The 23,052-nt window shown below is 41.2% G+C and overlaps 1 protein-coding gene across 3 annotated transcripts in view; it reads left to right on the top strand.

The window, feature by feature from the left end:
• The window catches only part of LOC109398403 (uncharacterized), a 698,553-nt gene that overhangs the window by 258,677 nt on the left and 416,824 nt on the right, over window positions 1-23,052 (top strand). For all 3 annotated transcript variants that reach the window (XM_062853887.1, XM_062853889.1, XM_062853888.1), the window contains 2 exons: window positions 14,886-15,018; window positions 15,089-15,212. In XM_062853887.1, the coding sequence (XP_062709871.1) occupies window positions 14,886-15,018; window positions 15,089-15,212 (257 nt within the window). The remainder of the gene's footprint in view (window positions 1-14,885; window positions 15,019-15,088; window positions 15,213-23,052) is intronic.

Raw genomic sequence — 23,052 nt, 5'->3', positions numbered from 1 at the left:
CTATTGTAATCCCTGGCGAAGTTCTAGAAGGAATCCATGCAAAACTTTCTAAAGGTAGAAATATTTAAACAATTTCTGAAAGAATTTGTGGAAGATTTAGTGAACAATCTACTTGAGTAATTTCTAATTCTTGAAAAAGTAAGTTGAAGATTTTCTGGTCTGAAATCCTTGTCTGAATGAATCTCTAGAGGAATTTTAGAAGGAAGCTCTGGAGAAATAATCGAAGGAATTCCTAGAAAATTTGATAAATAGAACTTTAGAATAAAAAACTCCTAATGAGTCCCTTGAGGATTATCCTAAGGAATCACTAAAAGAAATTCTGAAAGAAACTTTGGGAACACTTCTGAAAAAATCTGTACTTTTTTATTTTCTGAAGCAAAGAATTTCTGATAAGGGGAATTTATGGGGAAACTTAAGGAAGGTTTTCTAAAAGAATAATTGTAAAAATTTCTTTATGACCTTCTGGAGGAATTTCTGAAAAATAAACCTTCAAGTAGTTTATGAAGCAATTAGTGGAGGAGAATGGAGCAATTTGGGAAGCAATGCGGTAAAAGGCTTATGTAGGAGTTCTTTGGCAAATTACTGGTTGAATATCTATCAAACTTTGGAGAAATTTCTAAAAAAAAATTTAAGGAAGAATTCTTGAAGGAATCTCTGGCAGAACATCTTAATTTTTTTTTTTGGAGATTTTCTGAAAGAATCGCTGGAGGAGTTGTCACAGAAATCCATGGATGCTTTACAAAATAATCTTTCGAATTGTTTTTAATGAAATCCCTCAAGTGTTTCTGAAGAAATTCATGAAAGAATTGCTAAAGTCTCTAAATTAGTCCTTTGAGAAATGTTGGTGAAGCTTCTGAAGAAATCCCTGAATAAAATTCATAAATAAAAACTAAGAATTTCTAAAGGAATTCAAGGGGGGATTTATGAACAACTCCATCAAGAATCAACGAAGAAATCCGTTGAGAAATTTCCTGAAATTTGTGATTTTTTTATTAATTTTTCATTGTCTTGTATTTCAATTTAGGCTAATTCTATACTCTATTTATGAAATACAGTTTTCGACTTTTCTGATTTTTTACTATTGACCATCCCTAAGCTGTTATATTTTCTTGGAATACCATTTGGGATACCAATTTCTTCACCTAACTTTTGAAAAGTGCATATGAAAAAAAACTAATAACCTTCTTCTTCAAAAAAAAAAATATAACTCGAAACAGTTTGTTGGATTAAAATGATGTCTTCGAAGATGTTTGAGGATATTTGAAGAACTTTTAGAAAAAAAATACACTGAGAGTAATATTCATCGCAAATCTATGTTAGATGTCATATAATTTCAATTATCCAAGAACTCTACCCTAATTTCTTTTCATTTTTTTTGTAGAAAGCTGATTTCTGCCTCAAAATTTGCCTGCAGGAAAGTCAAATGCTTCTAATTATTTTTTCTTGATTTTTTTTTTATTTTTCGTCGATTTTCAAACAAGCAAAAGGAAACAATTTTGGGATTTTTAGATAGATTCTACGTACAAGTTCCAATGAAGCGCATCAGGATTCACATTACACTTCTAGTATCGGAAAGTTAGGAAACTGATGTAGTAATGCTGTGAATACCTTCTCAATTATCTGCGGCAAGTGTGAGAATCTGAACTTAACTATTGTAGAGCCATATTTGCATCTGATATGTATATGCTAGTAATAAATGATACGGTGCACACCTTCAAACAGCAAGACTATCTGGAGAATATGCACTCCATCACCCTTAACGTAAACTACCATCTTCAAATTCAACGACCCAGTATATCCAGCTTCAACAATCAACCATATGGCGTTACTTTGCCGCAAAATTGCACTCAATCAGCATTTCCGCACCTTGATTTGCTCCATATCTTCTGTGTCTACCCTATCCCCGCCGCTGCCCCCTATAGTCAGGATCTCTCATCAGTCGCTAATGGGATGCAGATTGCATTTCTGCGCTAGCGATGACGAACAATCCGGTGCACGCTGATTTGCTTTCGGTTTCACCCGTCGTTCTTCCGGCCCCCATAGCATCCATCATCTCATCGCATCAGAAGGGCTCCTTCGGGCAAGACGTTGGTGCTGTATAGCATAACGTTTGCAATCAATCGACGACGACGACCACCGCACCGGCGGAGCTCGCAAGAAGATTATCGGTTTCGATTACCCGCGCCCGCGACGATCTCCGCGCGCGGTCCCTTCCGGAGATGATGATGATGACCGACCGACCCGTACCTACCGGAAGTAGTGAATCTAATTATTCGCTTCCGGCTCCTTTCCGGTTCCGCTCGCGCGCGCTGTTATTGCGGCGGATGATTGGTCGTGTCTGTTGGTTGTTATCCTGCGAAGGCGAGTGAATGGCGCAGTTGATCACCGGAAAAGGATCGGTTTCTAATTAGTGGATTGGCGGAAGATTGCTAAGGAAATTGGAGATTGGAGCGACTTCAGTCGCACGCAATTAAGTGCGCGGTGGGGATATTGAGTTATTTCGGCAAGCGCGGATAAGTTATCGTACATCAAAAGGAAGTCAATCTCAGTTCCCATCGGATTAACCGTCCGTTGATTTTATTTGGTGAAGTCCTTATCGATACTGTCCACGTCCAAATTGAAACGAATGGTGGAAAGACGTCCCAACAAAAGAGCCAATTACTACTTGATGATGTTTGTATAGTATCGGAAGAACTAGATTTTCTCTCCTCGTGATTATTTCTAGAGTGGAAGCAAATCAAATTTGTAACATCTCTGCAATGCTTATACCACGATAGTATCTGTAATCAGGGTTGCCAGATGCGAGGACGTGCCAACCAAACTAGGAAGACACTGGACTTCGGGAAAAGTTCCTTGAAGCCTTTCCCCAATATGTTGAAACTCCCTGAAAACTTTTGAGATGCACGAAAATGAACCATACTTACCTTACCGATCAGGCTAAGGCCGAGGTGGCCTCTGCTGTACGTAGTAGCCGTCTCCATTCCGCTCGGTCTCCAGTTTCGCACTCTGCGTAGGGTCCGCAGATCGTCCTCCACTTGGTCGACCCACCAAGCTCGCTGCTCACCACGTCTTTTTGTACCGGTCGGATGACTCTCGAGAACCATTTTAGTCGGGTTGCTATCCGACATCCTGATGACGTGACTCGTCCACCGTAGTCTCCCGATTTTCGCGGTGTGGACGATAGTTGGATCTCTCAGCAGCTGATGCAGCTCATGGTTCATTCGCCTTCCCCAAGTCCCGTCTTCCATCTGCACTCCGCCGTAGACGGTACGCAACACCTTACGTTTGAAAACTCCAAGGGCCCGTTGATCCTCTGCACGTAGGGTCCAAGTTTCGTGCCCATAGAGGACGACCGGTCTAATCAGCGTTTTGTGGATAGTTAACTTTGTATTACGGCGAACTTTATTCGATCGTAGAGTTCTGCGGAGTCCAAAGTAAGCACGATTTCCTGCCACAGTGCGCCTCTGAATTTCTCTGCTGGTGTCGTTATCGGCGGTCACCAGTGAGCCCAAGTACACGAATTCTTCAACCGCCTCGATTTCATCACCGTCGATATGAATTCGGGGTGGCGGGCGCGGTGATTCCTCCCTGGAGCCCTTTGCCATGATGTACTTTGTCTTCGATACATTAATGACTAATCCGATTCGGCTGGCTTCACTTTTTAGTCGGATGTACGTTTCCGCCATCGTCTCAAATTTACGAGCAATAATATTAATATCATCAGCGAAACCAAGCAGCTGATCGGACTTCGTGAAAATCGTTCCACTCGTGTTTATCCCCGCTCTCCTAATTACACCCTCTAAAGCAATGTTGAACAGTAAGCACGAAAGACCTTGCCGTAACCCTCTGCGAGATTCGAAGGGACTCAAGAGTGTCCCTGATACTCGAACTACGCACATCACTCGATCCATCGTCGCTTTGATCAATCGTTTCAGTTCATCCAGGAATCCGTATTCGTGCATAATCTGCCATGGCTGTTCTCGATCGATTGTATCATACCCCGATTTGAAATCGATGAACAAGTGATGTGTGGGCACGTTGTATTCGCGGCGTTGTTTCTGCAACACCTGGCGGATGGCGAACATCTGGTCCATTGTAGGACATCGTATGTTACAGTGATGGCTCCCTTCTCGAAGGTCGAGCTGGTGTTTATTCTCGTGAGCTAAGGCTGCATCATTCTTACTCACTTGGTAGACACTGAACCGTTTTTCAGGCCGAAATCTTTGCTCTTACGTGCGGAGTGCAATCAATATTCTTCTGTTCAGAAAGCCAGGCTGCTATTAAAGCACTTGCTTCGGCAAACTCCAAGTCGAAGATAGTTATCGCTTGTCGAACTCAAATCGAGGAGCTCAATTCAGCAAACGCTGTTCACATTGTATGGGTACCTGGCCATTCTTCCATCGCTGGAAATGAATTGGCTGATGAGTAGGGACAATGGAAATTCACGGTAAAATTTCTTAAATTTCGCGGGCTACTATTGTGAATTTCGCGGCAATTTCGCGGTCCCATGTTTTTGACCATTTTGTTGAAGAAAACTTCAATTTTTCATGTAAAATGAATAATTTATTTGGTTTTATGAGGTGCAATAATAAATTCATCGAAAAAGTAATCAATTTGACGAAAAATCAGGAAACAAGCATACATTTGGTGTTATGAACTTTTATTATGAAGATACGAAATCGAAAATTATCCCAAACTGTCGAAAATTATCTGTCAATTTGTGATTCAAAATTTCAAATTTAAGGAAATATGTAAGGTATTCTCACAGTTTTGTCCAATTTCGCGGCATTCCTTAAATTTCGCGACCAATGCCCAATTTTGCGGATTTCGCAGCTTCCGCGAAATCGCGAATTTCCATTGTCCCTACTAATGAGTTAGCTCGCACTGGAGCATCACATGACTTCATTGGCCCTGAGCCAGCTATTCCGGTATCCAAGTGTTGGGTAAAGCTTCAAATTGACACCTGGGCTGCCACTCAGGCACAAACAATACTGGAATACTTTGGAGCCATGTCGTCAAACAAAATTGTATTGTACTGAGCCATCTTTAGGGGTAGCAAGCTGATTCATTTGCATGCGATAGCTGCGAATACGATAATGGAACTTCGTATCATTTGATATGTAACTGCCCATTCATTTCATTTTTTCATTTATTTAGTTAACATCAAATTCATGATAATACTGAATCAACTATTTGCCGCCATAATACTCGATTTGCAGCTGCAGATCTCCAACGTCGGTCACGCCCAACACTCGCCAGATCACGCTTCACCTGGTCCGCCCATCGTGCTCTCTGTGCTCCACGCCTTCTTGTACCAACCGGATGGTTAGCAAACACCAACTTTGCAGGGTTGTTGTCCAGCATTCTTGCAACATGCCCTGCCCATCATATCCTTCCGGCTTTGGCCACTTTCTGGATGCTGGGTTCGCCGTAAAGCGCATCGAGCTCGTGGTTCATCCTTCTCCGCCACACACCGTTCTCCTGAACGCCGCCGAAGATCGTTCTTAGCACCCGTCGCTCGAAAACTCCGAGTGCTTGTAGGTCCTCCTCGAGCATCGTCCATGTCTCGTGTCCGTAGAGAACCACCGGTCTCATTAACGTCTTGTACATGGTACATTTGGTGCGGGGGTGAATCTTTTTTGACTGCAGTTTCTGGAGCCCATAGTAGGCACGACTTCCACTGATGATGCGCCTTCGTATTTCACGGCTCACGTTATTGTCAGCCGTTAGCAAGGAACCGCGGTAGACGAATTCTTCTACTACCTCGAAAGTATCCCCGTCTATCGTAACATTGCTGACAAGGCTTGTCCTGTCTCGCTCAGTCCCACCTACCAGCATGTACCGTAATCCGGGGTCAAATTGATCACTTTAAAACAACTTTTGTGCATAACATTAGTGAAATTCCAAACATGAGTATTGTGTTGTTCTTTGCTGTGCATGCATCGCTCCTGTAAGGGGTGAGTATGGCAGCATAATCGATCGCGTTCGCCATTGTCCCGCGTCAAAATCAAAACAATAGTTGCGCGGGTGTTCAGTATTGTGTTGTTCTTTGCAGAGAAGAACATTAATCAAGACAATTAGATGATCGGCATTGAATCACAAAAACCACACAATAATTGGTGAGATCTATCCAATATTATTTATTTATAAATAATTCTACTTCAGTACATATTTGCTATATAACTCCATATAAGTTGAAAATTCGCTATTTTCAACATCCTTTCATCTATTGGAAGCTGCTTCAGTTCTGGGCTCTTTCTAAGTTGATGAAGGGATTTATAAATGCTTGCAAGGACTTGGCCAGGTGTGTGGAGCTGAGTGAATCTATGACATTGTAGATAGTAGCGACATCAGCAATGTCAATGGATATATTCAACTTTGCAACTCCATCCAAGATTTGTGCAAGTATTCATGCTATGCTATGCTATGCTAACATTAGTGAAATTCCAAACATTGCCAAAAGAATTTCTGTAAAATCAGTACCCAGTGGATCTCCATGGAACCACGTGACAGAATTTTGTTCAACAAATTAAAACTTTAAGTTAAATAACTCCAAATATCATTAAATTGGAAATGCCACTTTGGGGCGAAATTGATCAGTATACAATTAAGCATCGGTTGGAAAGAAAAATTTCCTTGTCCGCTTAATTTTGCCCTTCTAAAACCGAATAACGCATTTAAAATCTTACAACTAGTGAATTTATAACTTTAAATGCAAAATTAAATTTTGAAATTTCCCCTTAAACGCCTACAGGTAGGCAATTTCATTTGAAATAAGTGATTTCTGTCACAATAAATGACTATTTCAACATAAAATGAACTTTTTTAAACTATTTCATGTCCTTATTAGCTACATAGCTTTCCAACCAAGGCTCCACAAAAATGTTAAAACCGAGAATTGACGGGAGGTCCTATTAGCAATCGATTGTTTAGAAGCAATGATTTCAGCTAAATGAGAAATACATTGCAAATTCCTTTAAAAAATAAGGCAAAACCAACTTTTTTCTAAAAAAATTGAAAGTCTGTTTAATCTCTAGAACCCGAATGATCAATTTCACCCCGCTGATCAATTTAACCCCGGTTTACGGTACTGTGTCTTAGCCGCATTCACCACCAGTCCGACCTTTGCTGCTTCGCGTTTCAGGCGGGTGTACAGTTCTGCCACCGTTCCAAATGTTCTAGCAATAACATTCATGTCATCCGCAAAACAGACAAATTGGCTGGATTTCGTGAAGATCGTACCCCGGCTGTTGAACCCGGCTCGTCGCATAACACCTTCCACGGCGAGATTCGCCTTCCCGTCGAGATTCAAATGAACTGGATAGTTCACCCAAAATCCTTACGCTGTTCTGCACACCGTCCATCGTTGCTCTTATCAGTCTAGTCAGCTTCCCGGGAAAGCTGTTCTCGTCCATAATTTTCCATAGCTCTGTGCGGTCGATACTGTCGTTTGCCGCTTTGAAGTCGATGAACAGATGATGCGTTGGGACCTGGTATTCACGGCATTTCTGGAGGATTTGCCGTACGGTGAAGATCTGGTCCGTTGTCGACCGGCCGTCGATGAAACCGGCTTGGTAACTTCCCACGAATTCATTTACTTTAGGTGAAAGACGACGGAAGATGATCTGGGATAGCACTTTGTAGGCGGCATTCAAAATGGTGATCGCTCGAAAATTCTCACACATTAACTTGTCGCCTTTCTTGTGGATGGAACAGATTATCCCTTCCTTCCACTTCTCCGGTAGCTGTTCGGTTTCCCAGATCTTGACTACTAACTGGTGCAGATAGGTGGCCAACTTTTCCGGGCCCATCTTGATGAGTTCTGCTGCGATACCGTCCTTACCAGCCGCTTTGTTGTTTTTGAGCTGGTGGATGGCATCCTTAACTTCCCTCAGCGTGGGAGTTGGTTCGTTCCCGTCCTCTGCTGCACCAACATAGTCATTTCCTCCGCTGCCTTGGTCCTCCGTGCCTACATTCTCTTCGCCATTCAGGTGCTCGTCGAAGTGCTGCTTCCACCTTTCGATCACCTCACGTTTGTCCGTCAGGAGGCGCCCGTCCTTATCCCTGCAGATTTCGGCTTGCGGCACGTAGCCTTTGCGGGATGCGTTGAGCTTCTGGTAGAACTTGCGTGTTTCCTGTGAACGGCACAGCAGTTCCATTTCCTTGCACTCCGTTTCTTCCAGGCGGTGCTTTTTCTCCCGGAAGAGACGGGTCTGCTGCTTCCGCTTCTGTCTGTATCGCTCCACATTCTGTCGGGTTCCATGCTGCAGCATTACCGCCCGCGCTGCATCCTTCTCCTCCAGAACCGCTCTGCACTCCTCGTCGAACCAATCGTTTCATCGACTCCATTCTACGTACCCGATAGTGCTCTCGACTGCGTTGTTGATGGCTGCTTTGACTGTACTCCAGCAGTCCTCTAGAGGGGCCACATCGAGCACACCCTCGTCCGGCAACGCTGCCTCGAGATTCTGCGCGTATGCGGTGGCGACATTCGGTTGCTTCAGTCGCTCTAGATCGTACCGGAGCGGCCGCCGGTAATGTACGTTGTTAATAACGGAGAGTTTTGGGCACAGTTTAACCATCACCAGGTAGTGATCAGAGTCGATATTAGCGCCACGATAGGTCCTGACGTCGATAATGTCGGAGAAGTGCCGTCCATCAATCAGAACGTGGTCGATTTGCGATTCCGTTTGTTGTGGTGATCTCCAGGTGTAACGATACGGGAGGCTATGCTGGAACAAGGTGCTACGAATGGCCATGTTCTTGGAGGCGGCGAAATTGATGAGGCGTAGGCCATTTTCGTTCGTCAGCTGGTGGGCGCTGAACTTCCCAATCGTCGGTCTGAATTCCTCCTCCTGGCCTACCTGAGCGTTTAGATCCCCTATGATGATTTTGACGTCGTGGTTTGGGCAGCGGTCGTACTCGCGTTCGAGCTGCGCGTAAAATGCGTCTTTGTCATCAGTGCACAGTGGCGGGCCTCCATACAAAGGTCGGACAAAACCTCAAATGTTAACCGAAATGGCTAAAATTCACAGGTTAAGATGATTTTAGTGCCCTCAACCTATTTCTGGCATGGAACTTTTCATACATTTTGATTTTACTATATTAGGGTAGTTCAAAATTTTGAAATCTGCTGATTATGGGAGACATGTAAAAAGTTATCGATAATAAGCTAACACGATGCGTTTTTGAACGTATCTATTGATCAACCTTTTGATGTGAGGGTTCTTATATCATGTATTGGCATTCAAATTACCTGTAATTGTGTATTATTTGCTGTTAGGGTGGTCCAAAATTTTTAAAACTACATAAATCATTAGAAAAATTCGATTACCTACATTTTCTTTCAATGGATCAATTCAGATACGCACAATGTTGGCTGACAAGACGTGATCTATTCTCAGAGACCCTCTATAGACCATGTGTCGCTTTACGGTGGATGCACGGAGGTGAATTAACGATTTAAAATGGGTTCAGATAGTGAACTGCGTAAAATTTGAACCGACTTTTGAAAATTTCGTTTCAACGACTTCATAAATGCTCGTCCGAGTTTAGGTTGTACATGTTGTAATGTACATTGATCTTTGTTATCACTTGTCGAAGCAATCATAATAACCCTATATATAAAGAATTGGCAATACATATTCGCAATATGGAAAGGAGTTGTTGGTAAATGATCATTAGAGATCGGTAATCATATTGATGAAAAGCAAAGCTCCAGCAAATATTTTCAAAATCTATATCCCTATGTATCGTTCAGAAGAAATGTGTTCTAAGAGGACAAGTTTTTGAAAAAAAAAAACAAGAGAAAAAATCGAGAAAAATAATCAAAGATTGCCTTGGTGATTGCGAGGTTAACGCAGAAAAATATTTAATGTAGCGTTTTGCGCCTTTTAGTGAATTCCTGTTATATTGTATAGATAACTACTGCTTTAAACTATAGCGATGTTCGTGTATAAAAGAAGCTCGCAGATGCCGACGAATTTGTGTCACTATATATTGAAACTACGATTGAAGTTCGTGAAGAGATTGCTTCCAAGCTTTTTGAGCAATTCTAACGATTAGGATTAACCGAAAAAAAAATATTAGTTTAAGAAAACCAATGAGCAATGGTTTGTGGTTATTGTTACCTTTTTTCGCCTTTATTTTATTTTTGAGGATCAAAAAGTTAGTTGTATTTGGTGGTCTTTAATAGTACGGGATTTAGGTAGCGTCTATGTAAATAAAGGCTTAATCATTTTTAGTCATCACTCCTCTTCTCTCCAGCTTACTCCTTATTGTGTTTTCTGTCAAAAAAATAAGTAATTTTTAAAAATTAATGATCTAAATTAAAACAAAATGTTAGAGCTGTGGCCATCTAGTCATCAAACCCACCCTCACCCCCGCTCCCCTTATGACAACGTTACTTAGTGAAGATCTTTTACTAGAATGAGGATTACACTAAATTGTTAGTATTCCGAAATCAATTTGAATTGTGTTAAGATTTTATATAAACTTCAAACAATATTACTTCCTCTACAACCATGCGGATCCATTGTGACATGATAGCAAAAAAAAATTTTCCGCGCTTAGCGCAAAAATGCGCAAACAGTGACCTATATAGCCAAAAACTAGACAAAATTGCACGTCAGATCCAGGATACGGCGTTGTTTTCTGATGTTTCCTAAACAAGTACTGGATCTCTTTAATGCGAAGTTTTTCTCCAAAACTTTATAAAAGACAATATTTTTGCATATTGTAAAAACATAATAATTTTGTGATTGGATTCCAAACAAACCATGAAATAGCATGGTCATTCATACCCAAAAACACCAATAATAATGTAACATTATCCTAACCTTCCTAAGTTTTACAACGAGCTCATGAAGAAAGCTCATAAAATAAAAACAATAAACACTAGAAAAGTACCACACAAAACCTCAACTTTGAAAAAATCTGCAAGACTCAATTTTTGACCAAATGACTTGAAAATTTGGGGTTTTCTTAGTTGAAGTATCTATATTGGAAGAAAAATATTAGAAAAATAAAAAGTTGAAGTCGATTTTTGAGGTTTTGTCCGGCTTCCGGCCACTGTGCAGTGGTTCCGGAGTGAGGGCTGTGCACGTTTATCCCTTTCGTGACGAACCAGCACAATTGTGCTGTTGAGCAATAACAATTTCGTGAAATTTTTTCAACTGTTTAGCCTTTGGTTTACCTGATGTAAATTATTTTGATGATTGAGCCATTACTTATACTTGCATGTGTGCAAACAAACTTTTGTTTATGTTGTGTGTGAAATTTACTACAACAAGTTAAACAAAAAGTGAGCAAAAATCGTCAAACATGAAAAAGTTTTATCTGTCGCAAATTTTTAATTTTTGATTTATCTAGGTGTACAAAGTTAGGAATCGAAAGACAAGGAGTAGCTCTGGCAAATGCCGAAGAAAAAGTATTGATATATTAAAAAGTCTGAGAGTTCTGGAGAGCCAAATTTGAGCAATTTGTATGGAAATTTCACTTTTTTGAGCTCCGTCACGAAAGGGTTATTATGCTCATGTTGAAGAATCAGCCCTTGATCCTCAACCTGCACATTCTTTCGTCGATCGGCCACCAACCGATCACGCGCCTCTGCATGTCGCCCATCACTATAAAAGCTGTTCCCAGCTCACGTGTGTTGCCGCAACTCTGGTAGATGGTATGATTACCTCTAAACGTTCGCACCATAGATCCTGTCCAACACACCTCCTGCAGCGCTACGATTCCGAACCCGCGGTCCTTCAGTATATCGGCGAGTATGCGGATGCTCCCGATGAAGTTGAAAGATCTGCAGTTCCACGTACCGAGCTTCCAATCGCAAGTCCCTTTTCGTCGCTGTGGTCGTCGCCATTGGTATCGGTTCGCATTCTTCTCTTGTTGATTTTCCGGTGCTAGTCTTTTTTACGGCTGGCTCGCAGGGCCTGACACCAACCCACTAACCCAGGGAGCAGGGCTTACCTTTCCGGGAGCTACTGGCTCTGCATTGGTATTTCTTCCAACTACAGTGCTAAATAGCTAGGCTCGAGCGCCAGTCTTCGCCGGGGGTGGTGTTTTTAATGGGCGTCCAGGAGATAATATTTTACCTGAGCTTCCACCCCCAACTGTAACTGTAATGTAACTGTTCAGTTTTTACGCAACTGCGTTTCCGATTACTCGGTTAACACTTATTAACTTAAACTGACTTCAGAAACCTGAATCTTCAGGACGTTCTGTTGTTCTTGATCCGCTGTAGTAAAGAGCTATAGGCACTCTTTACGCTTTATGTGCTATCACAGTGCTCTTTTCAAGGCGCTGTTTGAACCCATTGTAGTACGCTTATGCATTATTACAGTGTCCTTTTCAGGACGCTATGTGAACCCAATGTGGCACGCTTATACATCTATGATGATTCTATTCCCTTAACTGTTCTTTCCCCTGTCCCATCCTTTTTTTCCTTCCCTTCTGAGGAAGAAAAAAAATGATGAAAAGGCTCGTGTTCATGGAGATGGCACAAATTTCCCAAATGGAGGAGAATGTGCCTCTGGAGCTGATGATCACACTGAAAAAACTTTTATGGTCGATTTCGTCAGCCTTCTCAGAATATGGAAAAAGTGTTGTTCGTTCCAGCATTCCTATTTTATAATCAATAAATAATAATCTCGCGTCATATTTGAGAAGGGTCAAACATTTTTGTAAGCTGAAGTGAATCTTCCGGTGAATTACCATATCCAATCTTTAAAACTAAGACGGTATTAGACAACAACATAATACACATAAACTAATGAAGAAAGATAAAGAAAAGAATATGTTTCTTCTTCTCTGTTACCTCTGGAATTTGTCAAACTTCAAACGTTGTTTGTTGATGTGATTGTAAATTCAACATTCCAGAAATACCCTTTTTTTTTCAAGGAGTTTTAAAGAATATTACAGATAATTTTGAAAATCTCTTTCGTGATTCCTTCAGAAATTCCTCTTGAGATCCCTTTAGCTGTTCCTGCTAGGATTAATTCAGGAATGCTGGCTAAAATTACTCCAGTAATTTCTACTAAGATTCACTCTACAGTTCTTGATCACCTAGGCCTGAGAGATCGTAGAGTTGTCTACATTTTTCATAGGTGTCCAAAACTAACCATCCATTCCCATTCCTCAGCAGTCACAAGGACGTGGCCAGGACAGTGCTCGACCATAGCAGGATTGCGTCAGTCTTGTCTAAGAGTCAGAGATTAGTCCCAAATCTTTGTGCTTTGGTTCGGACGGGAAGGAGGCAACACTCATAACAGCGGTCTAGGACTGTACCACCTACGAATTTGTGCGACTCGCTTAATGCTAAAAAAAATGCTAGATTCACTCTACAGTTCATGAAGGATTTTTTTTCAAGAATTTCTTTCAGGATTTCTCCATAAACTCTTTCTGTAACTTTCCGAGGGTTTTCCGAAGGATTCCTTAAGGAATTTCTCTATAGATTTTTCTTTCCCAGGGTTTCCCAGGGATTCCTCCTATATATTTTGCTGCAGGGATTTCGTCTAGTATTAACAATCGAAATGTCTTTAGAAATTCCGGTTATTCCTCTAGAAATCCTGCATGAAGGGTTCCTGCTCTAATGGCTCCAGCAATCCTTCCTTAGCCCTTTAGAGGGGATTGTTTTACCTTCGCTGCCGCAACCTCTCTGGCCTCGAACACGTTTCTTATGCTCGATTTTATCGCCGGTGTCATATTGACCCATTCGGCTCCAAAGGGTTAAGATGCAAGTGCAGAGGGTTGACCATGGTTTCCCAGTCAAGATGGCTTTGCTAAACATTTCTGAGTTTAGCAAAGTCATCTTGACCAGGAAACCTAAACCGATCGGTTTTTTGTAAAACTAACTAAATGTTCAAAATGTTTGTAATGATCGTTGGATAATTATATTTTAGAACCCTCGAAAAAGGTCCCATGCGGACCGAAACGTCGGGAAAAATCATAAACTAGTATTTTCGATTCCCCCAAAAGATTGCAAAGCCAACATTCCCTAGCAAAACATATATTGGCAGCACTTGTTGCAATAGAAAGGAGTTAGATTGCGAGAGAACTCAACCTAATCAGCTTCAATTCAATTTGAGTGCCATAATCAGGACACTCGTATCCCATCACTGTCATTTGTCAGGATACTCATGCTCATATCGTCGTCGGTGCAGTCGCATGTATCAATACATTGCATGTAGTGCAAAATCAATGGAATTATGTGTCCGAGTTACGTACCCATCGGGAGTCGTACGTTCAACGTGTAGCATTACTGCCAGGGAAAAGGTTTTCTCAGTTCCAAGAACCATTCACATTTTATCATCAATCCAATGAGGAATTCAATTTAACGGCATCGCTTCCAAGGAAGATTTATATCGATACAGCGTCATCGTCGTCGTCGTCGGGAATGAGATTGTAAACAACAAGGTCGCAGTACCGCACCGTCTCTGGATGCTGGCGAGATTGCAAAACTCAATTTATCTAACTCCGCTTTCATCATTCATCCAGGTAGAAGCTTCAGCACCGACGTCGCCGTTTATGTAGTCTGGACGTTTTGGCTTCTTTAACCTGACGGCGTGTGGGAAAACTGTGGATAAGCAGGGTCTTCATCAATCTTGATTTGAGCGTTTCCAGGCGACGTGGTTTTCATGGAATTCAGTATATTTTCCACAAACACATTACAACACAATATAAACACATTTTTTTTTCACATTGCAAGCTTAACTTTACACGATAAAAGAGGTGACATGATGTACATATTGAAGAACATTAGTGTTTGTCCGCATATTTCACTCATAAATCACGCTTTTGCATGCAGATCAGGTGATGGGACATCCCAAACAAAACCTCATTCTCCAAATTTACTAATCTGGAACCTTTTCCCATCGCCGCAGGCAACTTTCCCTACAAAACCAGCGGGTACCAGTCGGAACCGGAACCGAACTACGACTCCGACTACACCATCAAATACAGCACCCTCGACCGGAGACGAACGCCAACGGCACTGAATCCCACCAGTTACTCCAGGTACCACACGCCCAGCCCACCTTCAACATTCTTCACCCGAAATTCTAATCCACCCCTATCCCCGTTTTAGGTTCAACACCCTCCAGCACGGATCGGCCATTCGATCCGGGACGCCCCAGTATCGGAACCAGCCGGGCCGTATCGAGAACTACACCCCCGGACGGTCGTCCATTTCGGAGAAAGAATCCAAAGAGGTATGTTGGAGATTGTGGAAGGCATTTGGTTTTAAGCACAGACTGGCAGCGCGCGATCTAACATTTTCACTAGGTGGGCAGCAGCAGCTGTGCAGCACTATTGATTCGTGTACGCAATTGGTGTAATAAAATGTGACTGGTTGTTCGCAAGTTAACAATTCTGGTTCCTGCTGGACATATGCAATGCATTGAAATCTCACGCAAGTCTATTGATTGTATATAAATCATTCTTCATCGTAGTGGTTTTAATGGTGGTTCTTAAACTAAAGCAATTGTCCTCTCTCAATGCCCGAGGCATAACATTGAAATAATTTGCAATAAGAATCATTGATATGTATCATCGCATATCCGTCCTCTCTCCGGGTTTTTGCAACAGTGAAAAACAAGCAATTTCCAAACAACGATATCTTTCTAAGGATATCAGGAGTATTCATGGTGTGGGCTCGGAGTCAGTTTAGCTTTCTACACCGCAAAATTGTTACCTGTTCTGTGGCTTAGTTGGTTAAAGCGCCGGTCTAGCGAATACGGAGTCGTGGGTTCGAATCCCACCAGAATGCGATTTTTTTCACAGTTTATGTTATCTATTATTTAAATTTTACCCAGCACTTTCCATGTAAGTTAAATAGAAACTTTTGTTTATAAAGGGCGGTTTGTAGTTCGTATATAATCTCTCAGCACATCTCGATTGTTTTTTTTTTTACAATCGAGAAAAAATGGCATGCACGGTAGAAAATGTACAAACATCGAGCAGTCTGACCAGAGATGCCAGATTATTTTATCAAAAGTCTGTATCAATACAGATTGTTCTGTATCGCTGTATTTGAGAGTACAGCAGAAACCAAAAGTCTTAGATTTAAAAAAAAACAATTGAAGTATTGGGAGGGAGTACGCGGTAATTAATTAGACGACTGGACACTTCACTTTGATATTAACTTTATTGAATTAATTACACTTGAGGAGACGGTTACAATTGCGTCCGTACTGCTCAACGGTCGGATGAAAAGAGAGCGATCTATTTGAATTGCTCTAGCATGAAACCTATAATTTGAGTAGCTAATGCTATAAAAGTTATCTAGATACTACACCAATAAAATTCTAAATTCTAATAAAATCTGTATCACATTTTGAAAATCTGTATTTTTCTGCATTCTGTATTTTGCCTGTATAGATCAAAAACCTGTATATTACAGTAAAATCTGTATATCTGGCATCTCTAAGTCTGACTTAGTTTCGAAACTTTACAGAGAAACTTTAGAAACGGAGTTGTTGGCGAGGCTATCGCCGCCACCGCACCTTATTCCTAATCTACCTTGAACACCGAACACTATCGCACACTCACTACGACAGGTAACAACAATGACTGTCAAATGTAGGTAGAAAGAGGATTAAAACAAAACAAACAACTTAGCTTAACTCCCAAAAGTCAGTGGTGTAACAATTATTGATATAGTGCTTACAGCTATTGGTTCTAATCATAAATTTAGGTTCTAATTCTTAACGTCTGGCTAGGTAAAAGTATGATTATTTAAATTAACTTAAATCTAATTGAATTGTCCTTAAATCTAGCTAGAAAATTGTTTGCTATGAAAGCTTATCATATCTGCATAGTTCGAACTAATTTCAACAACTAAAACTAATTTGGTAAGAAGACATGCAATGAAATTTCTTAACAATAGCTATCTTATTTTCTAATCTAAACTATTGAATTATACAGTCACGGAATTTCTGACTTGACCGACATCGAAGTGTACGATCCGACTATAGGGGACTAAACGTAAGTCGACAGATAACATACATTGTACAGACAGAAATCATGCATGGACACACAAGACACTCAAATGCTTAAAAAACATACTATCAATGTAAATTTAAAGACTAAAACTAACTTAACATATATACACAATTGCTATTTCTCAGGAATATTATAATCTACCGTTTACTACACCGAGACTCCTGTGTTTTTATTGCCGGTGATTATAATCGCGGAAAACAACCCCTTCAGTACCAGCGCAGTTGGCCCCATAGCCAACATCTTATAATATTCGTTTATTTATTTCGGAATGTCGAGTCATCATGGTTCCGGTAAGATTGGTAAGGAACCGAAGAAGAACAAGAACTCTAAGGCGAAGGTGGACGAAATAGTGGATAGCGATAATGTGTCAATATTGATCACCGAAGTTCCAGGGGAGATGCTAGCTGTTAATTGTACATTGCCCGGTCGAACCTGCAAATCTTGCAACGGGCCTGATTCTGATGAGATGGTTCAGTGTGATAAGTGCGACAAATGGCATCACTTCGGCTGCGTTGGAGTTACGGAGGAAGTAGCGAACCATAGTTGGAGCTGTCCAAAGTGCGTGTCTGCAAAATGGGCTCAGCGAACAGGATCTACTTCCAGTAAAGTACTTACACCAGTTGGTGATGCGAAAGATGGCACAGGAGCACTTAGTCCAGATATGTCAAGTAGACGAAGCAAGATAGTTCAACAAGGTTCTGCTGTGATTGCCGATGATGAATCATACAATGGCGAAAAGATGCGGGGGCGGGGCTATACAGCCAAGGAGCAACAACGCACCGGCAGTAAGAAACTCGAGGATGGTTTGGCATCTAGTGTTTTGTCATCGTCATTGACTCGTAGATCATCAAGAATATTGTTAGAGCTACAACTAGAAAAGCTGAAAGAAGAAGAAAAGCTGGCCAAGGAGTTCTTGGAGAAAAAGTATGCCATTTTACAAGAACTAGCCAGTGACCGGAGTTCCTCGAACAGCTCCAGTATGAGTCGAGTGCATGACTGGGTGCATGACAGCAACTCACATCACGATGGAGGAGACATGCGGACCTGTACGGGTGCCTTTTACCCAGAAAAACACTCCACACAGAATCCGGGAGCAATAGAGGATAGGAACCGTATAGCAGTATCGAGAGAACAGTCGGTTCTATCCAGACAAGATCTACTCACTGTTGGTAGAACATTTTCGGTATGCCGTATTTCTGGTGAAAACGAAGGCCCTCGAAATTCGGCTGCGGAAGTTCATCAATATCACCGTACGGTAGCTGAAAGGACGAATCAGCACGAGCCCTCACGATATCACCTTCCCTTGTCAAGTGCAGTAAGAAATACATATGTTCCCGAGAGACTACAATCGCGGGTACAGCAATCTACGAGACAACAGATCGAAGAGGACCCCGATGATCCCTGCCCCCTCACTAGAAAACAACTAGCGGCGCGGCAAGCAATATCGAAGGATTTGCCAAACTTTTCTGGGAACCCAGAGGATTGGCCGATGTTTTTCTCGTCCTATACTAACAGTACGGCGATGTGTGGGTTTACGGATGCAGAAAATGCTGCTCGGTTACAGAAAAGCCTTACAGGAAAGGCATACGACGCGGTCAAAAGTCGTCTGCTACATCCGTCAAACGTAAAAGGAGTTATAGCGACATTACGAATGAGATTTGGGCAGCCGGAAGCTATTGTCCACTCGTTAATAGCAAAAATTACTGCCCTACCGACTTTGAGGGAAGACAAACTAGAAACTATTATGGATTTTGCCGTGGAAGTTCAAAACTTCTGTGCCGTTGTTGATGCGTGCGAGTTGGAAGAACACATGTATAACGTGTCGTTATTGCACCAGCTCGTCTGCAAATTGCCACCGTCTATCAAATTAGACTGGGCCAGATACCGCCAATCGCTTCCTAGAGTAAACTTGGCAACATTCGGGAACTGGATTTACTCTTTGGCGGAAGCAGCGAGCACCGTGACCATACCTGGTTTTCATGATCCCATGTTCTCTCTCAATGAATCTCGCTCTTCGAAAAAATATACCGGATCTCTCAATGCGCATTTAGAATCGAAAACGCCGGAGGCCCAGTCCAGAAGGGAAGCTGGCCAGAAAACAGGGAATACTCAATGCTTAGTTTGCAAATCTGGATGTAGGGCAATTGAAAAGTGTAAACAATTTCTGGAGTTATCACGAGTTTCTCGGTGGGCTGTAGTTCGTGATTTCAATCTGTGTCGTCGGTGCCTGCGGAAACACAACGGTGGATGTAAAGCAAATGTGTGCGGAAAGGACGGTTGTACACGGAAGCATCATGAATTACTTCATAACGGAAATCGAAGCAAGGAGGATTCGGAGTCAACGACCGATGAAAGTCAGCAGGATCCACAAGAAGGCATTTCGTCGCGTCATGAATGTAACACTCATCGGTCAGGGTCTAACACATCTATTTTCCGCTACATCCCAGTCACTCTCTACGGAAAAAATGGATGTGTTCATACATTCGCCTTCTTGGATGAAGGCTCGAAGTTGACCCTTATGGATCAAGATCTTGCAGACGAGCTTGAATTGGATGGCGTGAAGGAACCACTGTGTCTTCAATGGACTGGCGGTACTGAACGATACGAGGAAAATTCTTACAAGACGACTGCGTCGATTGCCGGTACACACAAGGGAGCAAAGAAGTTCTATCTGGATGAGATACGAACGGTGAAGGAGCTTCAGTTGCCATGCCAATCCTTGGATGCAGAAAATATTAAGAAAAATCATTCGTATTTGCAAAACCTGCCTATTGAATCATACAAAGACGCTCGTCCACGGATTCTCATTGGACTGAAACACGCTAATATCAGTCTTGTTTTGCAATACCGAGAAGGTAAGCCGAATCAGCCGATCGCTATCAGGACAAGATTAGGTTGGACCGTTTATGGTGCAAGCCAAGGCTTAAAATTGTCAGAACACGAAACATCACTCCTTCTATGTGGGGTCAAGGGACGATCATTCGTGTGAAGACGTGTGTTGCGTGGGTCCCACGCGCATCATACTCGATAGCTCAGAATCGCCAAAATCTAGTTCAAACGAAGAACATTGCGATCCAGAACCTTCTCGATCGAATCGATTTCTGAAAAGGACGAAGTACATGGCACCAGCCACAAAGGGATTTTCATGGCCGAGTGAATACGACGAGGGATTGCAAACCAAAACCCGAATGCCAGCGAATACGGAGCCTAGATTCGACGAAGCCACTAACGATGCTACATCACCGATGGCGCAACTTGTTCTGAACGAGACACAACGTCACCCTTGTAGCGCTGGTCCGTCGTGCATGAAGGAAAACAATACACGACATCCTCTTGTGAGCCACCATCTTTATTAAGACTATGGAGTCAACGATTACCAGGATCAAGGTAGCTACATTGGACGTCAGATGCGAATATAAGTAGTGTCCACGAGGACGACGTACCGGGGGGGAGTGTTGGCGAGGCTATCGCCGCCACCGCACCTTATTCCTAATCTACCTTGAACACCGAACACTATCGCACACTCACTACGACAGGTAACAACAATGACTGTCAAATGTAGGTAGAAAGAGGATTAAAACAAAACAAACAACTTAGCTTAACTCCCAAAAGTCAGTGGTGTAACAATTATTGATATAGTGCTTACAGCTATTGGTTCTAATCATAAATTTAGGTTCTAATTCTTAACGTCTGGCTAGGTAAAAGTATGATTATTTAAATTAACTTAAATCTAATTGAATTGTCCTTAAATCTAGCTAGAAAATTGTTTGCTATGAAAGCTTATCATATCTGCATAGTTCGAACTAATTTCAACAACTAAAACTAATTTGGTAAGAAGACATGCAATGAAATTTCTTAACAATAGCTATCTTATTTTCTAATCTAAACTATTGAATTATACAGTCACGGAATTTCTGACTTGACCGACATCGAAGTGTACGATCCGACTATAGGGGACTAAACGTAAGTCGACAGATAACATACATTGTACAGACAGAAATCATGCATGGACACACAAGACACTCAAATGCTTAAAAAACATACTATCAATGTAAATTTAAAGACTAAAACTAACTTAACATATATACACAATTGCTATTTCTCAGGAATATTATAATCTACCGTTTACTACACCGAGACTCCTGTGTTTTTATTGCCGGTGATTATAATCGCGGAAAACAACCCCTTCAGTACCAGCGCAGTTGGCCCCATAGCCAACAGGAGTCAAAACTACTTTTGGTATTGAGCATCCTCAACCCAAACCACGAATAAATGCCATTTTGACACGATATTTTCCAATTTCAATAACATTTCCAGGTAATGGTAATCTAAATGGAATTTGATTTGCTCAATACAGTTGGAGTACTTAAGAAGGGTTTAGGTTGGGGCTACTTAAGGTTCCCTAATAGCTTTCTTGATCATGCATAAATGGTGTATTGAATGAAATTCAGGCTTGCTGTATAGCCTCACGCAACTACAGATGTGCTGTCAAGTGGTGAGTTCAATGTCTGTTTCAGAATTTAAACTCCCTTGAATAAGGGTCACCGGATCTACAAGCGTAAAGGCCCAGCTACAATGCACACTGGGCCAGAAACAGAGATTAGCAAGACAAAACCTCTAGCACATTGGGGTTTCGTCCTATCAAGTTGGTGTCTTCGGCAAAGTTGTTGGGTTTTATCTGCGCCTCAAATTGCGCTTGGAATTTAGTTCATAAAACCGCATAGGTGGCGCTGCGGTGCTAACTTTTTTATTTTACATCCTAGAGCTTTGGCGTCTTCGGCAAAGTTGTAGAACAGGCAAAAATATGAAAAGTTGTCGAAGACACCAAAACTGTAGCTCTTAAAACAACAAAGTTACATTGATTTTTTTTAAACGAACGACTTTAATTTGCGGTTTTATGTCATTATCTTGTTTTCAGCCTACATGTTGCCATGGTAACAGAAAACAATAATCGCAGTAGTCGAACAAGATCGTACATTTGAAATTGTATTTCACTCTTGCAACAATCATGCGTTTTGAGGAATAATACATACATTTGTCTTGGTATTACTAGTAGAAATTCCTGTTTTAGTATATATGAGTGATATAGCGTAATCTGCACCTTCCTGATTTTGCCTGAATGAAACGCATGTAGGTGAGTAAATTCACTTCTTGAATCTATTTAAACATTCCGGAATACTTTTAGTGCGCTATCTTGACAACTCACAAAGGCCGTGAATGGATAATTTATTAACTTTTGTCTGATAAATTCTTCAGTTTTGCTGTTGATATTGTTTCTGATTTGATGTTAAAATGCACGAAACAAAAGCATAAAAGATACTAGAAGTGAATTCATTTACGAAAAATGCGTTTGATTCGGGCAAAATCAGGAAGGTGCACATCGACAGCTAGCGATACAACATTCATATACATTAAAACAGGAATTTCTACTAGTACCGTAATCCGGGGTCAAATTGATCACTTCAAAACAACTTTTGCGGATAACATCAGTGCCAATTCAAATATTGCCAAAATAATTTCTGTAAAATCAGTACGCAGTGGATCTCCATGGAAGCCTGTGACAGAATTTTGTTCAACAAATTTAAACTTTAAGTTAAATAACGCCAAAAATAAAAAAAAAAATGGAAATGCTACTTTGGGGCAAAATTGATCAGCATACAATTAAGCATCGGTTAGAAAGGAAAATTTCCTTCTCCGCTTAATTTTGCTCTTCTGAAACCGAAAAACGCGTTTAAACTCTTACAACTAGTGAATTTGATACTTAAAATGGAAAATTAAATAATGAAATTTCCCCTTAAACGCCTAAAGGTAGGCAATTTCATTTGAAATAAGTGATATCTGTCACAATAAATGATTATTTTATCATAAAATGAACTTTTTTGAACTAATTCATGTTCAGAATAGCTATATAACTTCCCAACCAAGGCTCCACAAAAATGTTAAAACAGAGAATTTACGGGAAGTCCTATTGGCAATCGACTGTTTAGTATCAATGATTTCAGCTAAATGAGAAATACTTTGCAAATTTCTAAAAAAATAAGGCAATAC

Source organism: Aedes albopictus, chromosome 2 (assembly GCF_035046485.1).
Source record: "Aedes albopictus strain Foshan chromosome 2, AalbF5, whole genome shotgun sequence".
NCBI lineage: Eukaryota > Metazoa > Arthropoda > Insecta > Diptera > Culicidae > Aedes > Aedes albopictus.
This window is presented reverse-complemented; position numbering and strand designations above follow the sequence as displayed.